Genomic DNA, 20,465 nt, shown 5'->3' with positions numbered 1-20,465 from the left:
TTTAGAGTAATACCAGAAATGGGAAAAATCTAAAATCCACTGTCATTCTGGAGCTCTTGACAGTTCTAAACGGTTATTTCTGGTTATCACTGTCATGTCAAAGAAGCTGATTATTTTTCCACAACTAAGCATTTGTTGCTAGCCGGGCAATTACTGCCAAAATGGATGTGTGCATACGAGCATCATTGTCCTTTCCTTTTAACACTACCTAGTGGGTTTCACTGAGCCCTCAAGCACCTTTTCACCAACAGCGTTTATTTAAAAAAAAAAAAAAAAAAAGATTTTGAAGGGACCCCATCAAGTTAAAGTCTAGTCATTTAAAAAAGTAGTTTAAATAACCCCAAGTAATACATCTACCCTTTTTGCTCCCTTTCCAATTTGAGTATTTACAGTTATTTTACTAATTTTTAAACTATTTGTTTTTAAGTGAAAGGCTCACCAAGGGTTGACTATACAAGGGAAAGAATTGACTATACACAAACTCCTATCAAATGTACAAAGGAAACAAAGCAAAAAATGGAGAAAAATCATTTCTTTCCATTAGTGTAACAATAGGTAGTCAACCTCACCTCTGAAAATTTAGTTACCAATGGCCCTTTAATCAACTAGTTCTAAAAGGCTGAACAGTTGTACTAGCCTACTAGTGCTTTGCATAGTAGGCAAAAACCAGGCAAGTTACAAAACATTTTCAGCTGTAAACTAATAAAGGGAAGACAACCAACTAAGGCTGGTAGAACCCTACAACAATGGAAGAATGTAAAAAATTTGAGACTGCTCTGGTAAAAATCCACTTGTAATGGAGTTCGAGAAGAGAACACTGAGCCCTTGGAAAGCTAGAAAGAAAAACTGAAAAGTTGAAAAAACATTGGAGAAAACTGAGGGAGGGTTCACAGCACAGATACTCCAACATAGCCGTTTCAGCCTGCCATTTTGGAGTCCAATATAGGCGATAAGGTAGCATGTCCTATACAAAAGTTACATAAACACAACCCAACAACAGGCCGTTGCAAGTAAGTTTTCCACACAGAAACCAGCGAGAATGGACTTTCAGGCCCGATTCAACACTAAAAACGTTCAAAATACAGACTAAATTCCCTGGGAAATAAGGCATTTAAAGTGCAAGAGTTTCTCAAAATTGCAGTTCTGAGTTCTCCTCACCCATTACACTACAGACATCAAGATTCCACCCTCGCTGAATTCCACTTGCACCCAAGACAAGTTAAGAAGTCAGTTCAGAGCCCCAACACCTATGATACCAATGACAGTTGTTCAGATATTGAGCGTAAGGTCATTTTCAGAAGACTTGACAAAATGTTTTGCTTATAAAAGTTCCATTCCTTTATTAAAATATTTGTATTAGCTTTATACTCAAATTCACATTATTACTTGAAGTCTAACATGTGACAACTGCACCAGAATAAGTGTCAGCTGGTAATACTCCCCTTAAGCGTGTCTATTCTATAGAGCTTGAAGAAAACAGCATAATGCTAAACATTTGAAAAATGAGAAGCAAAATGTAAACAATCTATAAACTGAATGTGTAAAAGAGAAGTCACTACACTGACCTAACACTGTCACCCCCCGTCACAGCATACATGTACCAGTTGGGTTATTGTTAACCTAATATCAAATCATTCGTTTGAGGGGTTGCTTTTAAACAGGCAGAACTGGTTGAAATAAGTACACACTCATAATTTAGAGCATCCATAGTTTTTAATCTTGTTAAAGGAAAACAGGCAGTTTAGGTATCAAATTTAAATTAGTAGAAAAGCAGTTTTACAAAAATCAAAAATATCAGAGATGATCTAATGTTTTTGGGGAGTGGTTTATATTGTTTTAAACCTTCCAAAAAAAAAAAAAGGTATATATAGTTTGGATTGAAATAATCCCCTGAAAAGTGAGCAATCAAAAATTGCAGTATTGCAGTAGTATGTGAAAACCAGAACTCTTCATTATCTAAACTGAGTGAATTGCCAAAGTTAACTTTGTCTTTGATTATTTTAACTTTAAAATGTTCACTTTTATTACAAGATATTTTCAGAAATACAAGTAAGGAATTCCTTTTTAAAGATGAGACTCAGCATTAAGAACTACTGTGAAAAGGATCCTCCCTACAGCTCACAAGGTCTAAAATGTGATAGAAAGCTTTTTAAATAATCTGTTTTTAGAAAAGGGTTAGTGACCATTGTGAACAATTTTTACTGTCAAATACCAGTGCTTCATTTATACACAGAGTCACGACAAACAGCCAAGTAGTAACAAAGCCTTTTATACAAGTGAATTTTACGTATTTTTCCACAGACAGATTGACACAATCTGGTAACATGCATGCTGTTGACTTGCAACTCCTGTAAGTTTGTTACAATGCAATTCTGAGGAAGTCGAAACCGCTTTTCCCATAGGAATCAATGGTATGGGGGGGGTTGGTTCCTGAACCAAGGCTTGATACCACAATAACCCAGATTTTTGTACTAAGTAAATTATAGATGACCCACGTTGCAACATCCGTGTATTTACTGTGCACTGTATTTTGTAAGCAGCATTCTAACGAACATATCGAGGCACATGTGCTGCTCCGAATGCTGGCAACGCAGGCTCAGAAAGCCAGGGAGATGGCAAACATGCTGAGCCACAGCCAATCACTGTTCAAGCTTTCTGACTGGCTGAGCCCGGGGCTGGGAGCCAATCAAAAACATGCAGCAACCCTACCTGGCAACAAGCTACGCTGCTGCCTCAAAACCAATCAGAAGCAACCCCTTCCAGCTCCATACCAGTATAACCCAAGAAGTGATTGCAAGCAAACTTTATGCAGATCGAGCATCGTAAGGGCAAAACAAGCATCGAAGGGGTGAAATGGGCAGTCAATTGGAAAGTGTCATTAGTGGCGTCCAACTTAAGCTGGGCGTTGTAAGTCCAAGGACTCCTTGTACTCTCACTCAGAAATGCAATCTATTACGGTCCCTCCAACTACAGGCAGTTAGTGGCCATTTGTAACCCCCATGAAGTTGTAGGTCACTGACCTGAAATCTGTCTGGCTTTAAAATGACCTTTGTACTAAAAACGAAGTTCCAGGCTCTCTTCCAGGCTCCAGAAACTACTACACTGAAGTTCTGGCAGTTAGTTTCTACAAAAGAAAGTTTAGCCAGTAGACCAGCAAGTATACACTATATACAGCAAGTGATAATCAACCGAACTGTAGCAATGACACCAGTTCTGTACACCATTCTCATCATACTTATTACACAAAGTAAACATTAGTGATTATAATTCCATTGACTGTCAGTTAATGGATATTAAACACCACACCAAGATGGAATTTTAAAGAGGGTTTTTTCCTCTGTATTCTTTTAATGAAAATATGGTAATTCCAAGCCTCCAAGTAGTGTAAAGAAAACATCTCATTTGTTTTAGAATACGCTAACCAAAATACAAGGTTCTTTCAGATGGCTGCTTGCCCACAGAATGATCTTAGCTGGCTGACAGAAGTGTCACTGTGATCCTTACCTGCTCATAATTTGTACTACTTTTGTTGCAGGGGGGACTACAGCAATGCAATTGAGAGTTCAGATGGACTTAACATTCCCAACTGTCCAACCATGGCACATGCCTCACCACATGCACTGCTGAACCTGGGACAAACAGCCAGAACTGGTTTTCTTGGTTTTACTGCTGTGGGCATCTAGATCTTATTGCTACTTTTATCTTTCTTAAATAATTAGGCTGTACAGTTGAAGCAACATGGAGATGAAAGTAGGCTGCAATGCAAAGCACACGACCCTCAGTGGGGGAACAAGAATCAAGGAAATCCTGAAGAAATCCCACCACCCCCCTACAATCCATCCCAACCATAAGAAAGGAAGCCAAGAGTCTAAACTTAGCTTCCACCATGCTTTCAAACAGCATCGCCAGCTAGGTCAAGGTGCTTTGAGTCTTAGTAAACATCAAACACAACATGAACTGAAGAGCACAGTTATACTCCATCAGGGCTCTTCTGAGTCACAGAAATTCAGGGAAACTACTAGTTCTTCCTTGCAGATTAACGAGAAATAGAGTCATTGCAAACACTCAACACTTCCACTGGAATGATACTGGGTTGTTTCCATCAAAGTTGACTATGTTATGCAAAGCAGACAAATTAACTTCACAATGATTTCATCTGCCTAACCATCTTTCCCTCCCCATTCCAATTACTGTGTGCTGCTGACAAGATAAAACCACCATCTCTCTGTGCTGCTGGACTCCTTCCTGCCTACTAACACTTAATTGGCTGGAGAGGCCTCTGTTGAGTAAAGTAAGGCTCTCCCTTCCCCTCAATAGACCTTCTGGATGAGAACACACAAAACTAGCACTGTTCTAACTACATTTTTATTTGCACTGCCGGGTTGATTAGTAACATAATCCATTCCAAAAATAAACTGACAAACAGTAGAAGAAAAACTTCTAAATTAAAGAAATCTGCCCTTAAAATCAGATGTTTCTCTGTTCCCCACCAGGCAGTCTGTGGACGTTAATGGTTACAAGGGATTCCAAAAGTGAGCATCAAAAGTCTAAGATAAGAACAGTAAAAATATACTACCTCTGCTAACTAAACAGCGAAAAACCACATCCCTGCATCAAACCTTGCAGTGGTACAAGCTTAAATGTCCTCGAGAGACTTTTACAGCCTAGCAGACACAGAATCTCTTTCACTGAGCAGAGTGAGTCGTTTAACGCACATACGAAAACGATAGTATGGCTATTGAACCTTCACTCAGTTATGTGATCAGAATTTTTAGCCTCAAAGTAAATGGTAATTGGAATGATAGTGGATTCTTTTAAGAAAACAAATGGCTGAGATATCTGAGCTCATTTGAGGTTAGATACAGTTTCTGTGCTGTCAGTTCATCCAAGCTTTATTTTAAAATTAAATTTTAAAAAAAGCTTCTCAATACTGGACTGGATGCATTGGCTCCACAATTGCATATGTGAAAGATGCAGTTTAATCTCTAGACAGGTAGGTACTACCACAGTGGGTTTCTCTACATTGCAAAGGGTTGCAGAGTATCAATTGGAAGGCCGTACAAATAAACCTTAACCACCAGTCTATACACAGCAAAATATCAGCAGTAACTCTTCCTGGTAAGTGGGAGTTAAGACTTTTCAGCTTTAGGAATTACAAAATAAACATTTTCGTTGATCTTGATGTAGAGATCAGTTCTGCACTATTTAAAAATGGCATCAGTAGTGTGTGCTCAGTTACAACAAAGTTCTTGTTTTATTCTTCTAGGACTTACAAATCATGCCCCTAGTAAAAAAGTTGCAACAAATTCCTAATCGCCACTGTTACACAAATTAAAATTCAGATTTCAAGCAGATTTAAAAGGATATCCCATTTACTTTCATAAATGTTATATAACTATCCTCACTACTAACCCTTTGACAACAATAATCCTTTGGAAACTTGAAAACAAAAGCCAACTTCCTTAGTAAACTTATTTTTGTTCCAGCACACCAGGTTTGTTATTGCAGACCTGCTTCTAAACTCTGAGCTGCACATACTGGTTTGTTATTGTAGGGTCACTTGCCTGCACTGATTTCCCACTCACTCCCACTTAGGACGTTGCTCTCACTCTCACTTTTCAATACAGTGAAAGTCAGGATTAGTAACTGTTTCTTATGGAGTCAAACTAAAACTTAAGGGTTTTGTTGTTTTCTGCGACAATAAGGGTCACCCAGAAACTTTTAACCTCAAAACTAGAAACAAGCCCCAACTTCTGATATGGCATCACAAAAGGCAGCCCACAGGGCTCCATCACTGCAGCTGCAGGCAACTGCTGTGGCAATACAGGAAGCACCCCCCACTCCCAAATCCTGAATGAGCGACAGAAAGCAGAACAGACTCCACTTAGACCATACACTGGGGGTCTAACAGAGAAAGGTCGCATTCCCACAGACAGGCAGGGATTCCCCTTCTTACTGAATGGCTGCCCATGAAATGGGGACAGGATGCTAACAGTCCATCCCACATAATGTAACTCCCAGGGCAGGAGTAGAGTGGGGAAGGCAGAGGGCAAGGACTAGCTCACGAAAGTCTAGATGAGATTGAGAGTAACGTCCCTTTAAAATAAAGTACTGAAACACTTATCAGGGGCTTTTCGATGTGGAGGAGGTGGGAGACTAGATTAATAAGATTTCTGTTTTAAAGGATAAAAGTATAAATCAAGATTTGGGATTTACCAAGATTGTAAGTACCCCATTAAAACGCCTTGAAAGTTCAACTGACAATTTGTTTTTCGGATCTCTTCTTAAAACATATTAGGAATATGGGAACAGTGATGTGAGATCAAATGAATGGTCCATTTGGTCCAGCATTCCTGGTTAACAATGGCCAGAACCAGATGTTTATAAGGAAGGTTCAAGAAACCCCATAATGAAAAAGATTATGGAATAATCTGACTAAAGAGGAAGCTTTTCTTTCTTTCTTTCCTCCCCTCTCCCCCTTCACTTATGTCTTTATTTGGGAAGTTTTAACAGCTTTATAAATCCCAGCCATGTAAGTATCAGAGACAATACAATAATCATTACAGCAGTGAGCTTTTGGTTAGATAAACATTATACAGTAATATTACTGGAGTTCTCTATTTAAAAGGATGTTACTATCTTACAGAGTAAGCATTTTTACACTGCTTATGACATGTCATTTCTAGTGATTTTATTAAATTGAGTTAATTCTCTGATTACGCACTTAAACCAGTTAGGTCTACCAAATTTTAATAAAAAAAAAAAATTTGGACAGATGTGCTGGAGAAAGTTTCTTTCTAATTCCTGTCAATTTATGTCTCATGTCTTGAATCACAAGTTTATATCCTTATATTCTTATCCTATCTCATGTAATGGAACTTTCTTATTAGCCAGACATATGCATAACCCTTTGTGAATCCCGATATAATTATGAAACTCGCTGCCATAAAATGCGTTATGAACAATACTATTTCCTTTTACCAGTTTAAATGTGCAACCTTTTAGTTTCTCCCTGTGGGTATCATGGGTTATTTTGTTTTCAAAATCAAGTCCAACTAGTCTGTATTAGTTCCAGTAGTGAGATCTAATTTACATTCTACACAGAAAGTCCTAGTATAGTTATTTCATCAGACTGAGGATGTTTCTGAACTTTAACCATATTTGTGGATATTTTTCCAGGTTCATTCCTTCCCTGTAGATAGGTTCTTCAATGGACGCAGCTTTCATCAAGCCAGGTAACCACAGCTTCACACATGGGATTAATTTGTTTTCAGTCCAAATCAAGACAGTGCTCCATTTGCCAGTCAGAGTTAATGATAAAAAAAATCTTACTTCTATTCTTTATATTCAGTAGGACTATTCACAGTAGTAAGTCAAGTATGATTTAGGTACAAATCACTCAAGTTATAACAGCAGTCCATCTCTTTTAAAGACGAATTCACAAATTCAAGGGATGGCGCCAAATCTTGCTCCCATTGAAGGCAATGGAAAGAAGTCCACTGAGAATTTGTTTGCTGAAATATTAAAGACCTTACAAACCCACAAATGCAAGGAAGTTCCTGGTTGAAAATGGACTAGCGCAGTTCTGACTCAAATTAAAAAGCTGCTTTACACCATTCTCAAGTAGGACTTTTCTTGCTTTTGTGCATTTAAGTCAGACTCAGTGTTATTTTTAGTTTTAGAAAGATTAAATTTGAGTCTCTAATTTCCCTTGGGTATTTTTTTAAACACTTATAATAAAATTCATATCCACCTCATTCACTGAAAGATATTTGTCCCACTGAACCAATCAAGAATTTGTGATCTTTCCTCACACCTGTCATCTTGTGACCAAGTGGTATGACTTCCAGGCCATTGCAGATTTCAAAGTGCTTTCAGAGTAGGTTTACTTGACACAACTTGCCCAAGTGAGTTTTTCCTCAGCAAAGCCAAAGTCAGTGGCTAACAGGTTACACAAGTAAAGTTTTGTCAATTCCCTTGTTCCCCTGCTCTCTTTTTTGGGGGTGGGGGGGGTGGAAAAAAATCAGAGAGACTATTTGATTTTTTCACAGTGACTATGAGTCAACAATAATTTAAAACTGTGCCGAGGAGCTGGAAAGGTACAGCAACAAAAATCATACAGAGTCTACACACTGAAATGTGGAATATGATTCTAATAACCACAACTGGCACATAAGCTCCTGAATGCAGCCCATCATATAATGGCAGGCCCTCTGCTAGCAGGAATATAAAGATCAAGATGAAAGCTTCTTCCACTTAGGGTATTGGGAGATTTTATGCCCAAAGGATCTACACCATGTAGATTAAGCCAGTATTTCTTCCATCCCTACTGGTATCCTTTGCTAGGGTTGTGTGCAACATTCTTATTCTTGCTACACACTATTAATTAGTCCATACTAAACTCTTCTTACTGTGCTGTAAGTATCAGAAAATGATTTCTCTCTAATCAAAGGAGGGGCATGTCATCCAAACATTACTGAACTAGAATTTGGGGTTTGAAAGCTCTTAACCAGCACTCCAAAGAATAACTTTTTTAAAAGGGATGTGGTAATAATCAGACTTCACCAGTAAACAGATATAGGAAATGACTGAAATGTTTTAGAGTGTTCTGTAGTACCCGCTAATCTCTGTCACATGGAGCTGCATCGATCTAAAAAGGGGACATCAGTCTCTACCTTTAAATAAATAGCATAATCTGTAGCAAAGGTTCAAGGAGAAGTAGAACTCAGGAATCCTTGGTTCACAGTCCTATCCTCAGACCACATCTCTCAAGTCACTTGGTCCACCCCTTTTCTCTACTCCAGTTGGTCCAAGAGGCGAATGCATCAGAAACGGTTTTATCTTTTCTGAAAGGGCCCAGGGATGGCTGTAGGCTGGGCACATGAAAAGAGGCCACACATGGCTGCTGATAAGCTGGAACATCACCTTGTCAGACAAGGAGCTGCCCTTTAGCATCAAGTACTTGAAGTTTGTTGCTACAGTCCAAACTGCATGAAATTCTCTCCTAGATAACAAAGGCCAAGTGGCTTTGCTGTATAGATTGTGGAGGGGAAGGGGGGCGGCACGCCTGAGGTTAACAGAAGCCACCAGACTGTAGCTAGATCAGAGAAGCCTCAAAATGGGTGGAGGTGGGATGCCAAATAAAGTCATATTCATATGCAGTGACCAATTTTCAAAGTTAAACAAATCTGGTTTCTTTAAATTAAAAAGGCATTCGTCCAAAACAAAGAAAGGAGAGACTAAGTGTACACAGCAGTGTTTTTTCTAAACCCTGACTATTCACTAGGGCAATGCAAAATGCATTGGATTTTTAACGTTTCCCTTTTCACTTCAGCACGAGAACTCAAAACAAACTATCAGGTTAGGACAAGAGCTACGAAGAATGGTGTCATCCTGTTTATTATACCAAAATTCTTAAAGATCAGTCAACACGCAACACCAAGTTACTACAATGTGCAAAGACTGCCTTAATGCATGGGATACTCTAAGCAACATTAATGCTACCACAGAAAGTTATTTCTCCTACAAAATCTAAGCTCCCTTCTCTGCATGATGTGTCCAGGTAAGGGTTTAGGCATGCTGGTTGGGGAAAACTGGCTTTACTGCTGTCTATTCTGTGCCTGCTCTGTGTGCAAGAGGATGCTAGTCGGGGGATGTCAATCTGGTTCCTTTTGTTAGGATGATGTTCATAAAAGCGTCATCCTTAACATTTCTGGGGTAAGTAGAAAGTTGTTAATGCTCTTGAAATTACTGCTGATGCTAGACTAAGGAGAACCCCCTCTTCCCTCACACCAAAAAAACAATCCCTGACATCCTTACAACTGCACGTACAAGTCTGACTACTCTATATAGAGCCTTAAAATAGCTGGTGTAGCTCCAAACTTTACCTACTCTTGCAAAGCAACTCTATGCATCCCAGTGTCTCCTTTTATGCATTATTTGCAAACCATTAAATCAGCCAAAATGTATTCCTCTTTCAGGGATTATTTGGCAGAAGTTGGTATTACAGTAATGCATGTACTGTCTCTCCCTTCTCACTTCATAACATGCACAAACAGATTTAGAGATACTTTACAAACTCACCCTGCCACAGAGCACACAGTGGGGACTGTGCAAATTATTGAGGAAATAAAACACATAACTGACCAGCCTCCATTTTTCTACACTGAGCTCTCAAATTTTAGGTTTTGTTTTTTGGGGGCTTTAAGACTTTCTCCTCCCCTGTTGGTAACAAAGAATTGCTCTGCTAGCAGGACAAAAGCCTTTACTATGTGAGTGAGTGACTGCGACATAACAGCAGCAGTCTCTCTGCCAAGGAGCATTACAATAAAGTAAAAAAAATAAGAAAACACATTTCAAAGTGATTGAGACACATGTGTTTGAGGGTCACCTATTAATAGGCCACGCTCTAAGGTTAGCCCTTAGTTTATACTGTAAGCATACAAGCCACTCAGAATATATATTTTGTAACAGTGCATAGTGCTCATCTTAAAAGGATGCTATCAAACAGGGTTTTCTTAAGCCCAATTTTGAACGACCAGAGTTTGATAACATATACTTCAAATAGTCTGAAGTTTAAAAGTATTTTGTAAGGAATTTAAAATGTTTTTTCTGTTCCCCTGCTGATGTTTATAAGAGATTTGCAATATAGAAGTTAGCTGATCATGCAATGGAAACGGTGGAAATAAGCATGAGTTTCTTCTTGCAAGATGCTGAACACAGTGGCCTTAATCCAGCTGCTGGATTTGTGCCACAATACTCAGCACCTTGCAGGATTTAAGACCTATCTGCAGATGAAGAACTGGGCACTAATCTTTCAGTGTTACTTGCTCTCGGAGTTACTTGTTACAATATATAGATAAAATATTTCAAGACAGAATTGTGATTTTCAAATTAATGGTGTGCCTTCTTTAAGGCATAAGCTTGCTATAGCACTTTTCAAATACGATTTCCTCTTGCTACCATTTTCAGTGATAGCCTGACAAAATATCGTTCTCTCTACTTCTCACTGGCATATCACCAAGTAGCCCTAGTTTTCAGTCAGCTACCAGCAGTATAAAAAAGCACATAATAGGTTTATAATCTGCCACTGAATCCCATAGCAACTGTACGTCACTTTAGATGTAAATTATAGACAATTCCTTCCCATGCAATTTGAAGAGTAGAGAAATAAATCTATAATTTGAGCAGATCTAAATGATATATGGTTGGGAGAAAAGCTACCCTAAATAACTGAAAGGAAACAGCCAAAACATACCTCAAACCTCTGTCTGTCCCCTTTCTTGAAATGGAAGGCAGCACATTCAGGTCAAGATTAAAAAAAAAAAAATCTTTAATGGAAGTTTTAACAGACCAGTAAAGTTTGGTATATCCTGCCCCATCACTGCTGATCATCAAGGGGTGTATGTGCAAACAGACGAGTTTCCTTTTCTAACCAACCTCCTCCTGATGATTCACTTAGCAACGTCATAATCCCATGTTAGTGATGTCATAAATGCTTCAATTTTGATGGACTGAAGGCATCAGTTAACTAATGAGGTAGGAGAAGAGACAGGTTACAGAGAAGGAGTAATTATGCAAAAAGCTTTAAGATAATGTAATGGGTTTTGATTAAAAAGCTATATGCTCTCAACAAACATCGAGACATGTGCATACCTTTGAACAGTCCGTGCTGAAAATTAAAGGCCTCATTTTTGATTTCCCACAAGACAACAAAAAGAAAACTCTGTGTGGCCATGCATGCTGTAAAATAACTTGATGTGCAAATGAACCAGATCTCTTACACTCAGCATCTACTTTGGTAGCTTTCACTTTAGCACTGAGAAATTAATGGGCATTTGACTGAAAATAAAAACAAGAGTGCAACTGGCACAGGAGCAGTACCTCACTCCCAAAGCTGGAAGATTCACATGTCATCAACAGACCAAAGTTCCAGGATTAAAGTCAAAAGACTAGAGCATGCTGCGGAGGGGCAATACCCTTCGGCAGTCCACAACCCAAAATTTACTAGTCTGGCTCATCTGGTGGCCTCAGCTCAAGAGAGGCACAATGGAAAAGTAGGGGTGGAGGAGTGCCTGCAGGCTAGGACTGAGGAGCAGCGACAGAAGCTTGCATCGTCTCCACTTGCCATACTCACAGCTCCTGAATTTCATAATCACTACAATCTTCACAAATAAAGGAGAAAGTCTGATAGCAGATGTAATACAGAAAGCACATACATTAATTCTAAACATATATATATAATATGCCATACATAAAAGGCATATTGCCCTTTAAACCGTGAAGCTGCAGTTTTAAAGAACTACAGGCTAGAGCCTTAGGAGAGTCACAATTAGAGGTTCCATCATCAGCCTTAATGCTACCCACATACCCTCACCCACCCCACCACAGGATGTAGAACCTTGCCAGTTGCTACGTGACATTTAAGCCTGACATGTCATGTATAAGCATTTTAGTACAGTATATGCCCATTTAGCCAAAACTCTATTATCTGTACCACCGCATTATCTGAATCTCTTCCTTGTCTCCCATGTATCGTACACTGCAGGAAAACGAAGGGATTGAATAATGCGGAGGTTCAGATAATAGAGCTGAGACACCCCACCCCCGGTTAGAACTGCATGGAGGATGACCAAGCCCCCTGCCAGGCAGGGTCCTGCAGCAGTGCAGGGAGCCCTCTATGGCCCCACTGACATGAGGCTGTGACAGCCAAGTTGCAGAGAGTTCCCTGCACTGCAGCAGGGCCAGTGACACCTGATCCCTGTAAGCACAAGGTGCAGGGAAGGCTGTAGTCCTGATGGGGCAGAGCAGAGTCCTGGCTGGAGGTCTTTGCTCAGTCCCAAACCTTGCCCCTGCAGGGATGGGGTGTTACCAGTCCTGTGGCAACACAGGGAGCCCTCTGCAGGCTGCTGTGACAGGAGTGAGTGAGTGGGGCACAGCAGAGACTCTGGGCTAGGGTTCAGAGGAGGAGTCATTGTTCCAGGCCACTCCAATGCTGAATGGCTCCTGCCCTCTCGATTTATCTGAATAAAATCCCAGTCCCCCATGCTATTCAGCTAACTGGGAGTATCCTGTACTATGGTTTTCAGTTGTACAACAGGCTTATGTCATGTACAAGGGGAAAGGGTGGCTCTGCCACATTTGAAAAGGGTGGTGAATGGATTAAGAGCATATCTTTGGTCCTGAATTAGGAAATGGGTCAACACTAGTACTGTACAATGTTCAGGACCCAGGCTAACCAAACAGAAAAATAGGAAGTGCATCAATGGTGTCTTGAACTGACCATCTCAGGAGAGTCATGGGAATTGTTGGCTGACCAGAAGGAACAGGAGGCAGGAGAAAGCTGGCATCTGTGTCCTGCCTGATGCACAAGGTGACTGCCAAGCAGAACATATGCATATGCCAATAGTGGAGATGGAGTAAAGCAAAGCTGACACACAGCCATCTTCCTTGGATTGCAGACAGAGCTGTTTCCGGCTAAGATGTGAAATATTGCCCCATTTTATCTCCGTGGTTATTAGCTCTTAAACAGAATGACAACACAGAATCAGAGAGTCAAACTTAAGCTGTGCAACTGTACATCTAGTTTTCAAAAGTCCACAATCATGAGGGTAATTACATGGGCAAAGGGTCAGACAAATGGCAGAAATAATAGTGGTCCTAGAAGTGCATTCTCCTCTTCCCCCCAATGATGCTGAACATAGCATTGCTACAATTTTTGTTACTACACAAGAGTCACAACATATCCTTGATCTTCATGCCCACCTCAGTGGGAGATCCATTGTGGATCAAGGTGAGTATATGACCCTAACTTTATGCACTTGGGTCATGGACAATTTTAAAAATGTAATTCGCCCTTCTCCAAAAGGAGTTTTATACCCTCTATCTATAAATAATATTTCAATTACTCCTAAATCAACGAAAATGGTACAACAACACATGGAAGAGTGGCTTGGGCCAAAAATGACTTGCCATATATCAACAAAGACCCAACTAGGAGGGAGAAGTCCAATAAGCTGCTCAGAGGCTTCTAACTAGAAGCCAAGTCACTGAACAGAAATTAGCTTTGCCTATGTTATCTGCCAGTGGTGCAAGCTATTATCAAGCATGCAAGGGGAAGGGAAAAATCAAAAGCTGATGGCAAATACTCCTTTTGGCTGTTCACTTATGGACTATACACTCAACACATGCGTTACAAAAATCAAAGAGCAAACTCAGAAAGTAACTGGAGATAACTTTGTTATCTTGACTGTTTTGGCAGAATTCCAGAGACTGGCCACAGGATTCACACTAACATACTATACAGGGATATGGACAGGTCAGACTCCAAACAGATCTGACTTCAGGTAATAAACAGAATTGGATTTTTACATTTTCTTGGATAAGAGCTAGAGCAATACTGCAGTCAGTTACACCAGATTTAAACTCAAAAAGACCAGGACAAACCCTTTGCAAGATCCTTCCATTTACCTTCTACAAGCCCAAATGAAATTAAAGACTAGCCTTCACATATACTGAAAGAGCAGTACGACGGCTTCTTGGCACAGCACATTTCAGAGGAAGACGACAAGTTCAACAAGCTAGAGAAACTGTTTATAGAACAAACACAGAAACAACGTAAGTGTTTAATAGCCCACAAATTGTCAGGTTATTTATTACACAAACTAGTGAACTCTCATCCTTTCCTACCAATTTAACCATTAGTAGCAGACAAGCCCAACTGTCTCTCTCTTTCAGATGGGGAGCAGAAAGCAAAGTCCATTAGTAGCCCTTGGCTACCAAACAATGATAGAAACCACACTTCATTTAGAAAATAAGCAACCCTATTCATGTGTGACAAGCACTCAAACTAGTTTCCCAAAATATTTAACACAGCTGCCTAAAATCCTTCCTTCCCACCCCCTCCCCACCAAAAAAACACTTTCCTTGACAGACTAATTTTGGAGAAAAGCTACTGCACTATTAGAGGCCTAATGTTTCCTTCACTCATCACTGCTGACCTTTCACAAAGCTGATAAACACTCATTAAAATATAAATTGCTGTTACCAATGTTAAGTTGATAAACCCTGGGACTGTAATTACCTTTAACCCTCATGCAGAGATTGCCCAACTCACTTCTGTGGTGTAACCAACACCCTAAATTAAAAATAGTGTTGTGACAACAGATGGTTTATTCTACAGACACTGGCAAGCAGAATGTTTCTAACAAACAGGTTAGAGTCCCATCTTTTACCACCTACCTGCAAGGTGAAGACAGAAAAATGTGGACTGCATAAGAACAAAGAAAAAAAGGTATATTTTAAATTAATTCTAGAGACAGCCTAGTAAACGATGCCCAGTGTTTCCATTTGTATTTATTTACACAGTAGCTAATAAGCTAGCTGAGTGCAATTTGAGGAAACATCTTGACAATAGCCTTCCTGGAAATTTTAAAGATATCAAAATACAGCCTCAATGATGAAGAGAAAGAGAAAAGCTAGCTCCCTTCTCACCTCCAGCAATTAACAGTCTGCTCTAGAGCACAGGGAACCCTTGTCTATGGTCAGAGCAAGGCATCTGCCTGCCTGGAAGGGGAAGCTGACAAATCAGAGCTTTTAGCGAGAACAGCAGCAGCAATGACAGGGACAGGAGAAGGAAATTCCCCATTTTACCCAACAGTGTTAAATATCCAACAGTGAGTGAAAGCTGTAGCCTCTTCCTTCCTGGGAAGTGTTTCTCTTGAATGCTCCTCCAGGGTGGAACTTGGGCTCTTTCCAATTGAGGACATTCTGATTCACCCCTTCCTTATCACCCTGTGATATGTAAGGATTAACACCCCCTGAATTGTTGTGGTGCTGAACCCCTCAGTACAACACAGATCTCTGCCTCACTGCTGGGTGGGTGGGTGTGTGTAAATTCTGGGTATTTTCAGATTGAAACTTCACCTATGTAACCTGAGGGGTACAGCCCCCAGCCCAAGAGAGGGAGGACAGTGTCTGAAAGTTCACAGTATAAATCCCATCACTGGCTCTTGGTAGGGAGCCCAGGATTTGAACCCTTTCTGGATGGAGGTGACCCAAGCCCCACCACCCCGGATTCCTACCTGTCCAGTCAGCACACACACACACACCCCCAACAACCACCAAAGCGGTGTGCAAGGTGCCTCAATAACATCTTCTCTCTACTTGACCCTACCTAAGCCCTATGCCAGACCTGACGCCAAGCCCAGTGCCCCCTGCCGCTCCTTACAGCATACAAGGGGGATCCAGGCCCCTAGGCGAGGGGAGCTGGGGCAGAAGCCCCATGGGCTGGGATGGGGGGGGGGGCACATCCCCACAGAAGATACCTTTGCAGGAATGGGCACCTCCTGGATCCCCCCATCCAGCTCCCCTTAGACCAGGAACCTCAACAACACCAGCGCAGGACCTGGGAAGCAGTCCCACAATCCCTGGGACTTGCGGGGGGGGGGGGGCACAGTCTACCCTCGCCTGTCCTCCCACTGCCTCCCCTGCCTGTGCGGAGAATGGGGTCAGATCCCCGAGACCCCAGGGGGGAGACTCTGCATCACTCCACTGTCCTCTACGCCCAGGAGCCTGCCCCCCACCCCAGGCCGGCCCCCCCATACCCAGCTGCACCCCACAGCCCCCCCGGGCGGCCCCCCTCATATCCAGGAGCCCCCCCTCCCGGGCGGCCCCCCCCATATCCAGGAGCCCCCCCTCCCGGGCGGCCCCCCCCATATCCAGGAGCCCCCCCCATACCCAGCTGCGCCCCCCGGCCGGCCCCACGGTACCTTGCAGCCCTGGTAGCCCTCGAAGGCTCGCACCGCGCTGTCCGTCAGCTTGACGTGGAAGACGGAGACGCGGGTGCCCCGGCCGAGCCGCCCGCAGGACAACCCGTACCCGCGCTCCGCCTGCAGCGCCGCCATCTTGGGACCGTCTCCCCCTCCGCGCTGGGGCGGGCGGGGCCTCCCGCCCTATGACACGCCCCCTCATGGATTATTCACCAGGCGATTCGCTGAGCCCCCGCCCCGCCGGCGAGCCTGTTGCTGGGCGGAGAGGGGGCACGTGGGAGGGCAAGCGCGCTCTGATTGGTCAGACCGGCGAAGGCTGGCTTCCGATTGGTGTACGGAAGTGAGAGGCGGGGGGTATTCAAATGACGGCCGCTATACATTGTGGGTAGTGTGGTCCTGAAGCCACCCTGAGCCGGAGAGCAGTGGGGGAGAGGCCCCAGGGGCAGAGTGGGGAGCAGAGAGTGTCGGGCGGTGAATGGAGGGTCTCTGAGGCAAACTATGTGATTGTGGGGAAGAGGTTCCTGGCGGCTGGGCTCAGGCTGGAGAGGGGGTGCACCCTTGTGGGGGAGGGGTTCAGAGTTGGGGCTCAGGCTGGAGTGGGGGTGCACCCGTGTGGGGGAGGGGCTCAGAGTTGGGGCTCAGGCTGGAGTGGGGGTGCACCCCTGTGGGGGAGGGGCTCAGAGTTGGGGCTCAGGCTGGAGTGGGGGTGCATCTGTGTGGGGGAGGTGCTCAGAGTTGGGGCTCAGGCTGGAGTGGGGGTGCACCCCTGTGGGGGAGGGGTTCAGAGTTGGGGCTCAGGCTGGAGTAGGGGTGCACCCCTGCGGGGGAGGGGTTCAGAGTTGGGGCTCAGGCTGGAGTGGGGGTGCATCCGTGTGGGGGAGGGGTTCAGAGTTGGGGCTCAGGCTGGAGTTGGGGTGCTGGCATCCTGCAAGGGGAAGGGCCTCAAGGTCTAGGCTTGAGCCCCAGCACACCAGCCCTGCACTTTGTAGCCTGACAGCCCTGGGGCGGGGGGAATGGACGCTTGGGCAAAGTGGGCTTTCCTGTGTGGACTCTTCAGGCAGGTTAAGGCTTGAACCCCTTTAATTACATGGCCGTCCATGTGGTTAAAGCACTAGGTGCCACCACTCCTGATGGCAGTTACGCTGGTATAAACGCAGTACATCTTAACCCAGTATGGGAAGGGGAATACACCGTCCCCCCGTATGGAACTTTTATTCCAGTTTAACGGCATCCATGTGAGGGGTTGTGTTGGTAACACACACTTACCCCGCTCACTACTGGTACACACGCAGTGTAGCCCACATGGGCTGTAGCGATTGAGCTTGTGCACGCCAAGCCAAGCCAAGCGGCTGCCTAGAAAGCTGCCCAGCTGTAAGCAGATCATGGTCCACTCCCGCCACTAGCCCAGCCCGCGGGACGCTCTCTGCGCTGCAGGCCTCGTCTACACAGGCCTGGCAAAAGGAAGGACCGTTATCCTCGGGTGACAGCTGGGAAAGCGACGGCTGGTGCAGCACGGGCTTTGTTAGCCGGCTCGGCCCTGTGAGTAGCTGAAGGACATGCTGCTAGCAGTGACGTGTCAAAGCCGCAAGCACCTGTGACTAAGCAGCGGGGGTTGTGGTGAGCACAATGTCCAGTGGAACAGCTGGTACAGTGCCGGCCGTGGGTCCCTCTTGCTCATGAGTTGGCCCCGCTTCCTTCGTCCGCTTGCGGGAGGTTTGTTCCTCCTTTGCCTAGGAGTGAAGTGAAACTGGGGGGGTGTCCGTAGTTCCTGGCAGCTGCTCCTCATTGCTCCACCCTACCCCACTCAACTTCCGTTGCCAGCTAGTCTTAGGGCTACTGCAGGGCACCGCTCTGAGGCTGGAGGACCCTGGGGCTCCCCAGCCCCCCAGCCCTCGACAGGAAAGCTGGTTGTGCCATTTCTAGTACTTGTGGTGTTAGAGAAGCAGTTCCTCAAAATGCAAACGGGCTAGCCAGTAAGCCAGGCTGCACCTGCTGTGCTGGAGGGAATGAGCAGCCCCAGGACCCCCCCAGCTGGGTCTGAGCTCCCACTCCGCTGCGAGGTCAGCGGGCAGATAGGAGGCTCCTCTCCCCCAAGGAAATGCTGCAGTTTGGTTTAGTGTCACATCTTGCTGTGTGAAATGCAGCACGGGCAATGCCGGGCAGCAGCCTCAGGGACAGCCCGTCTGTCCCTGAGCAAAGGGATTAGAATTACCTGTGTGTGCGTCTGCACCTTCCAGAGCTCCTGCGAGGTTACTGAACAACATCAGCAATGGCAGACCAGCCAAGCCACGTCCCTGGGTCTGCTTGGGCTGCCACCAGCGAGATGGGTTCTGTGCCTTCACTAGAAAACAGGATCCAGTTTGTCTCCCGAGCAACTAAAAATAGCTCCAGCCCCAGGAATCAGCCGCAGTATCCTGAGCAGGGCATCCTGGGGTCTGTCTACACTGCAATTAAAAACCCACGGCTGGCCTGTGCCAGCTCGCTTGGGCTCATGGGGCTTGGGCTAAGGGGCTGTTTAATAGTGGTGCAGACATCTGGGCTTGGGCTGGAGCCCAGGTTTTAGGCCCCGGCAAAGGGGGAGGATCCCAGAGCTCAAAATCTCTGCACCACTATTAAACTGCCCCTTAGCCTGAACGCCGTGAGCCCAAGTCAGCTGGCACAGGCCAGTTGCACGGATCCAACTGCAGTGTAGATGGACCTTTGGAGGGCATCAAAACTGTAATCACAGCCTCTCAAAGAGCCAGCAGCCAAGTATGGGGGGAGGGGTTTCTACCCCTTTCTTTCAGGTGTTGCCACGTCTCTTGTACAGCATCACTTTAGTGTGCAGATGCCCTAGCCACTGCCCCAGACACGCATGGGCTCTGAGGCTTAGTTCTCGCCCTTCTCCTGCCCCAGCTGCGTTCACAGCCAACAGGTGGGAACCGAGCAGCCGGCTCAGATCCCAGCTAACCCGTACTAGGCTGGTTTTTAGAACCCAGGTTCAGCTACTCACAGATGTAGGAGTCGCTCCAGGGGCCTGGGATGCGCTTCCCACCCTTGTGGCAATCTCCCGCAGCCCATGGCTGCAGGGGCAGGTCACAAACCTTGGTTGAACGGGGAGATTGAGGCTGTTTTCTTGAGAACTTTATTTTCCGGCTCCTCCCAGCTTCCCCCTGGCCGGGAAGGGAAAGCCTGGGCTTGTCCCCTCTGCCCACCAGCTGGCACCGTGTTTATTAAAGTGGAGCAGCAGCCACTTGGCGCCCAGTGTTCTGACCTATAGCAGAGAGCTCCGGCATCTGCAGTATTTCAGCCACAGGGGAGCCAGTGCCTGGGGGCAGCCTCAGGCCCAGCTGAAGGAACCCCCCTAATTCCCCACCCTGCTCACGCTCGCTGGGGTGGAGCAGCCCTAAGAACATCTGTTTCTCTAGACCCGTCAGCAGGTTTGGGCCCACCGAGAACACCTTTGGTTTCTGTGGCTGACGGTCTCCCGTCGGCAGTGGAGAAAAGACCAGGGTCCGACTGAGCTCCAAGCTGCCAACTCTCATGGCACGTCTCCTGCCAGCTGCTGGAGTCCCCGAGGAGAGGCCCAGCTGCTTTCATTAAGAACACCAAGGAAGGGTCCAGTTCCCACAGGTCCAGAGAAAAGTTTGGTCAGGGGTGCAGGTAACAGCCCAGAGCTCAGAAAGCAGCAAGCAAAGGAAGAGCTCAACCCTGACT

At 44.7% G+C, this 20,465-nt stretch overlaps 2 protein-coding genes across 3 annotated transcripts in view; one reads left to right on the top strand and one right to left on the bottom strand.

Annotated features, from left to right (window-relative positions):
- ELL (elongation factor for RNA polymerase II) overlaps window positions 1–16,924 on the bottom strand; it is an 88,768-nt gene extending 71,844 nt beyond the window's left edge. The window contains exon 1 of the mRNA XM_048830875.2: window positions 16,770–16,924. Within this exon, the coding sequence (XP_048686832.1) occupies window positions 16,770–16,904 (135 nt within the window). The 5' untranslated portion in view covers window positions 16,905–16,924. The remainder of the gene's footprint in view (window positions 1–16,769) is intronic.
- The window catches only part of UBA52 (ubiquitin A-52 residue ribosomal protein fusion product 1), a 375,240-nt gene that overhangs the window by 316,114 nt on the left and 38,661 nt on the right, over window positions 1–20,465 (top strand). The gene's annotated exons all lie outside the window — the stretch shown is intronic.

The sequence above is a fragment of the Caretta caretta genome, chromosome 25 (genome assembly GCF_965140235.1).
Source record: "Caretta caretta isolate rCarCar2 chromosome 25, rCarCar1.hap1, whole genome shotgun sequence".
Lineage (NCBI taxonomy): Eukaryota > Metazoa > Chordata > Testudines > Cheloniidae > Caretta > Caretta caretta.
The sequence above is the reverse complement of the archived record's forward strand: the minus strand, read 5'-3'. Positions and strand labels throughout refer to the sequence as shown.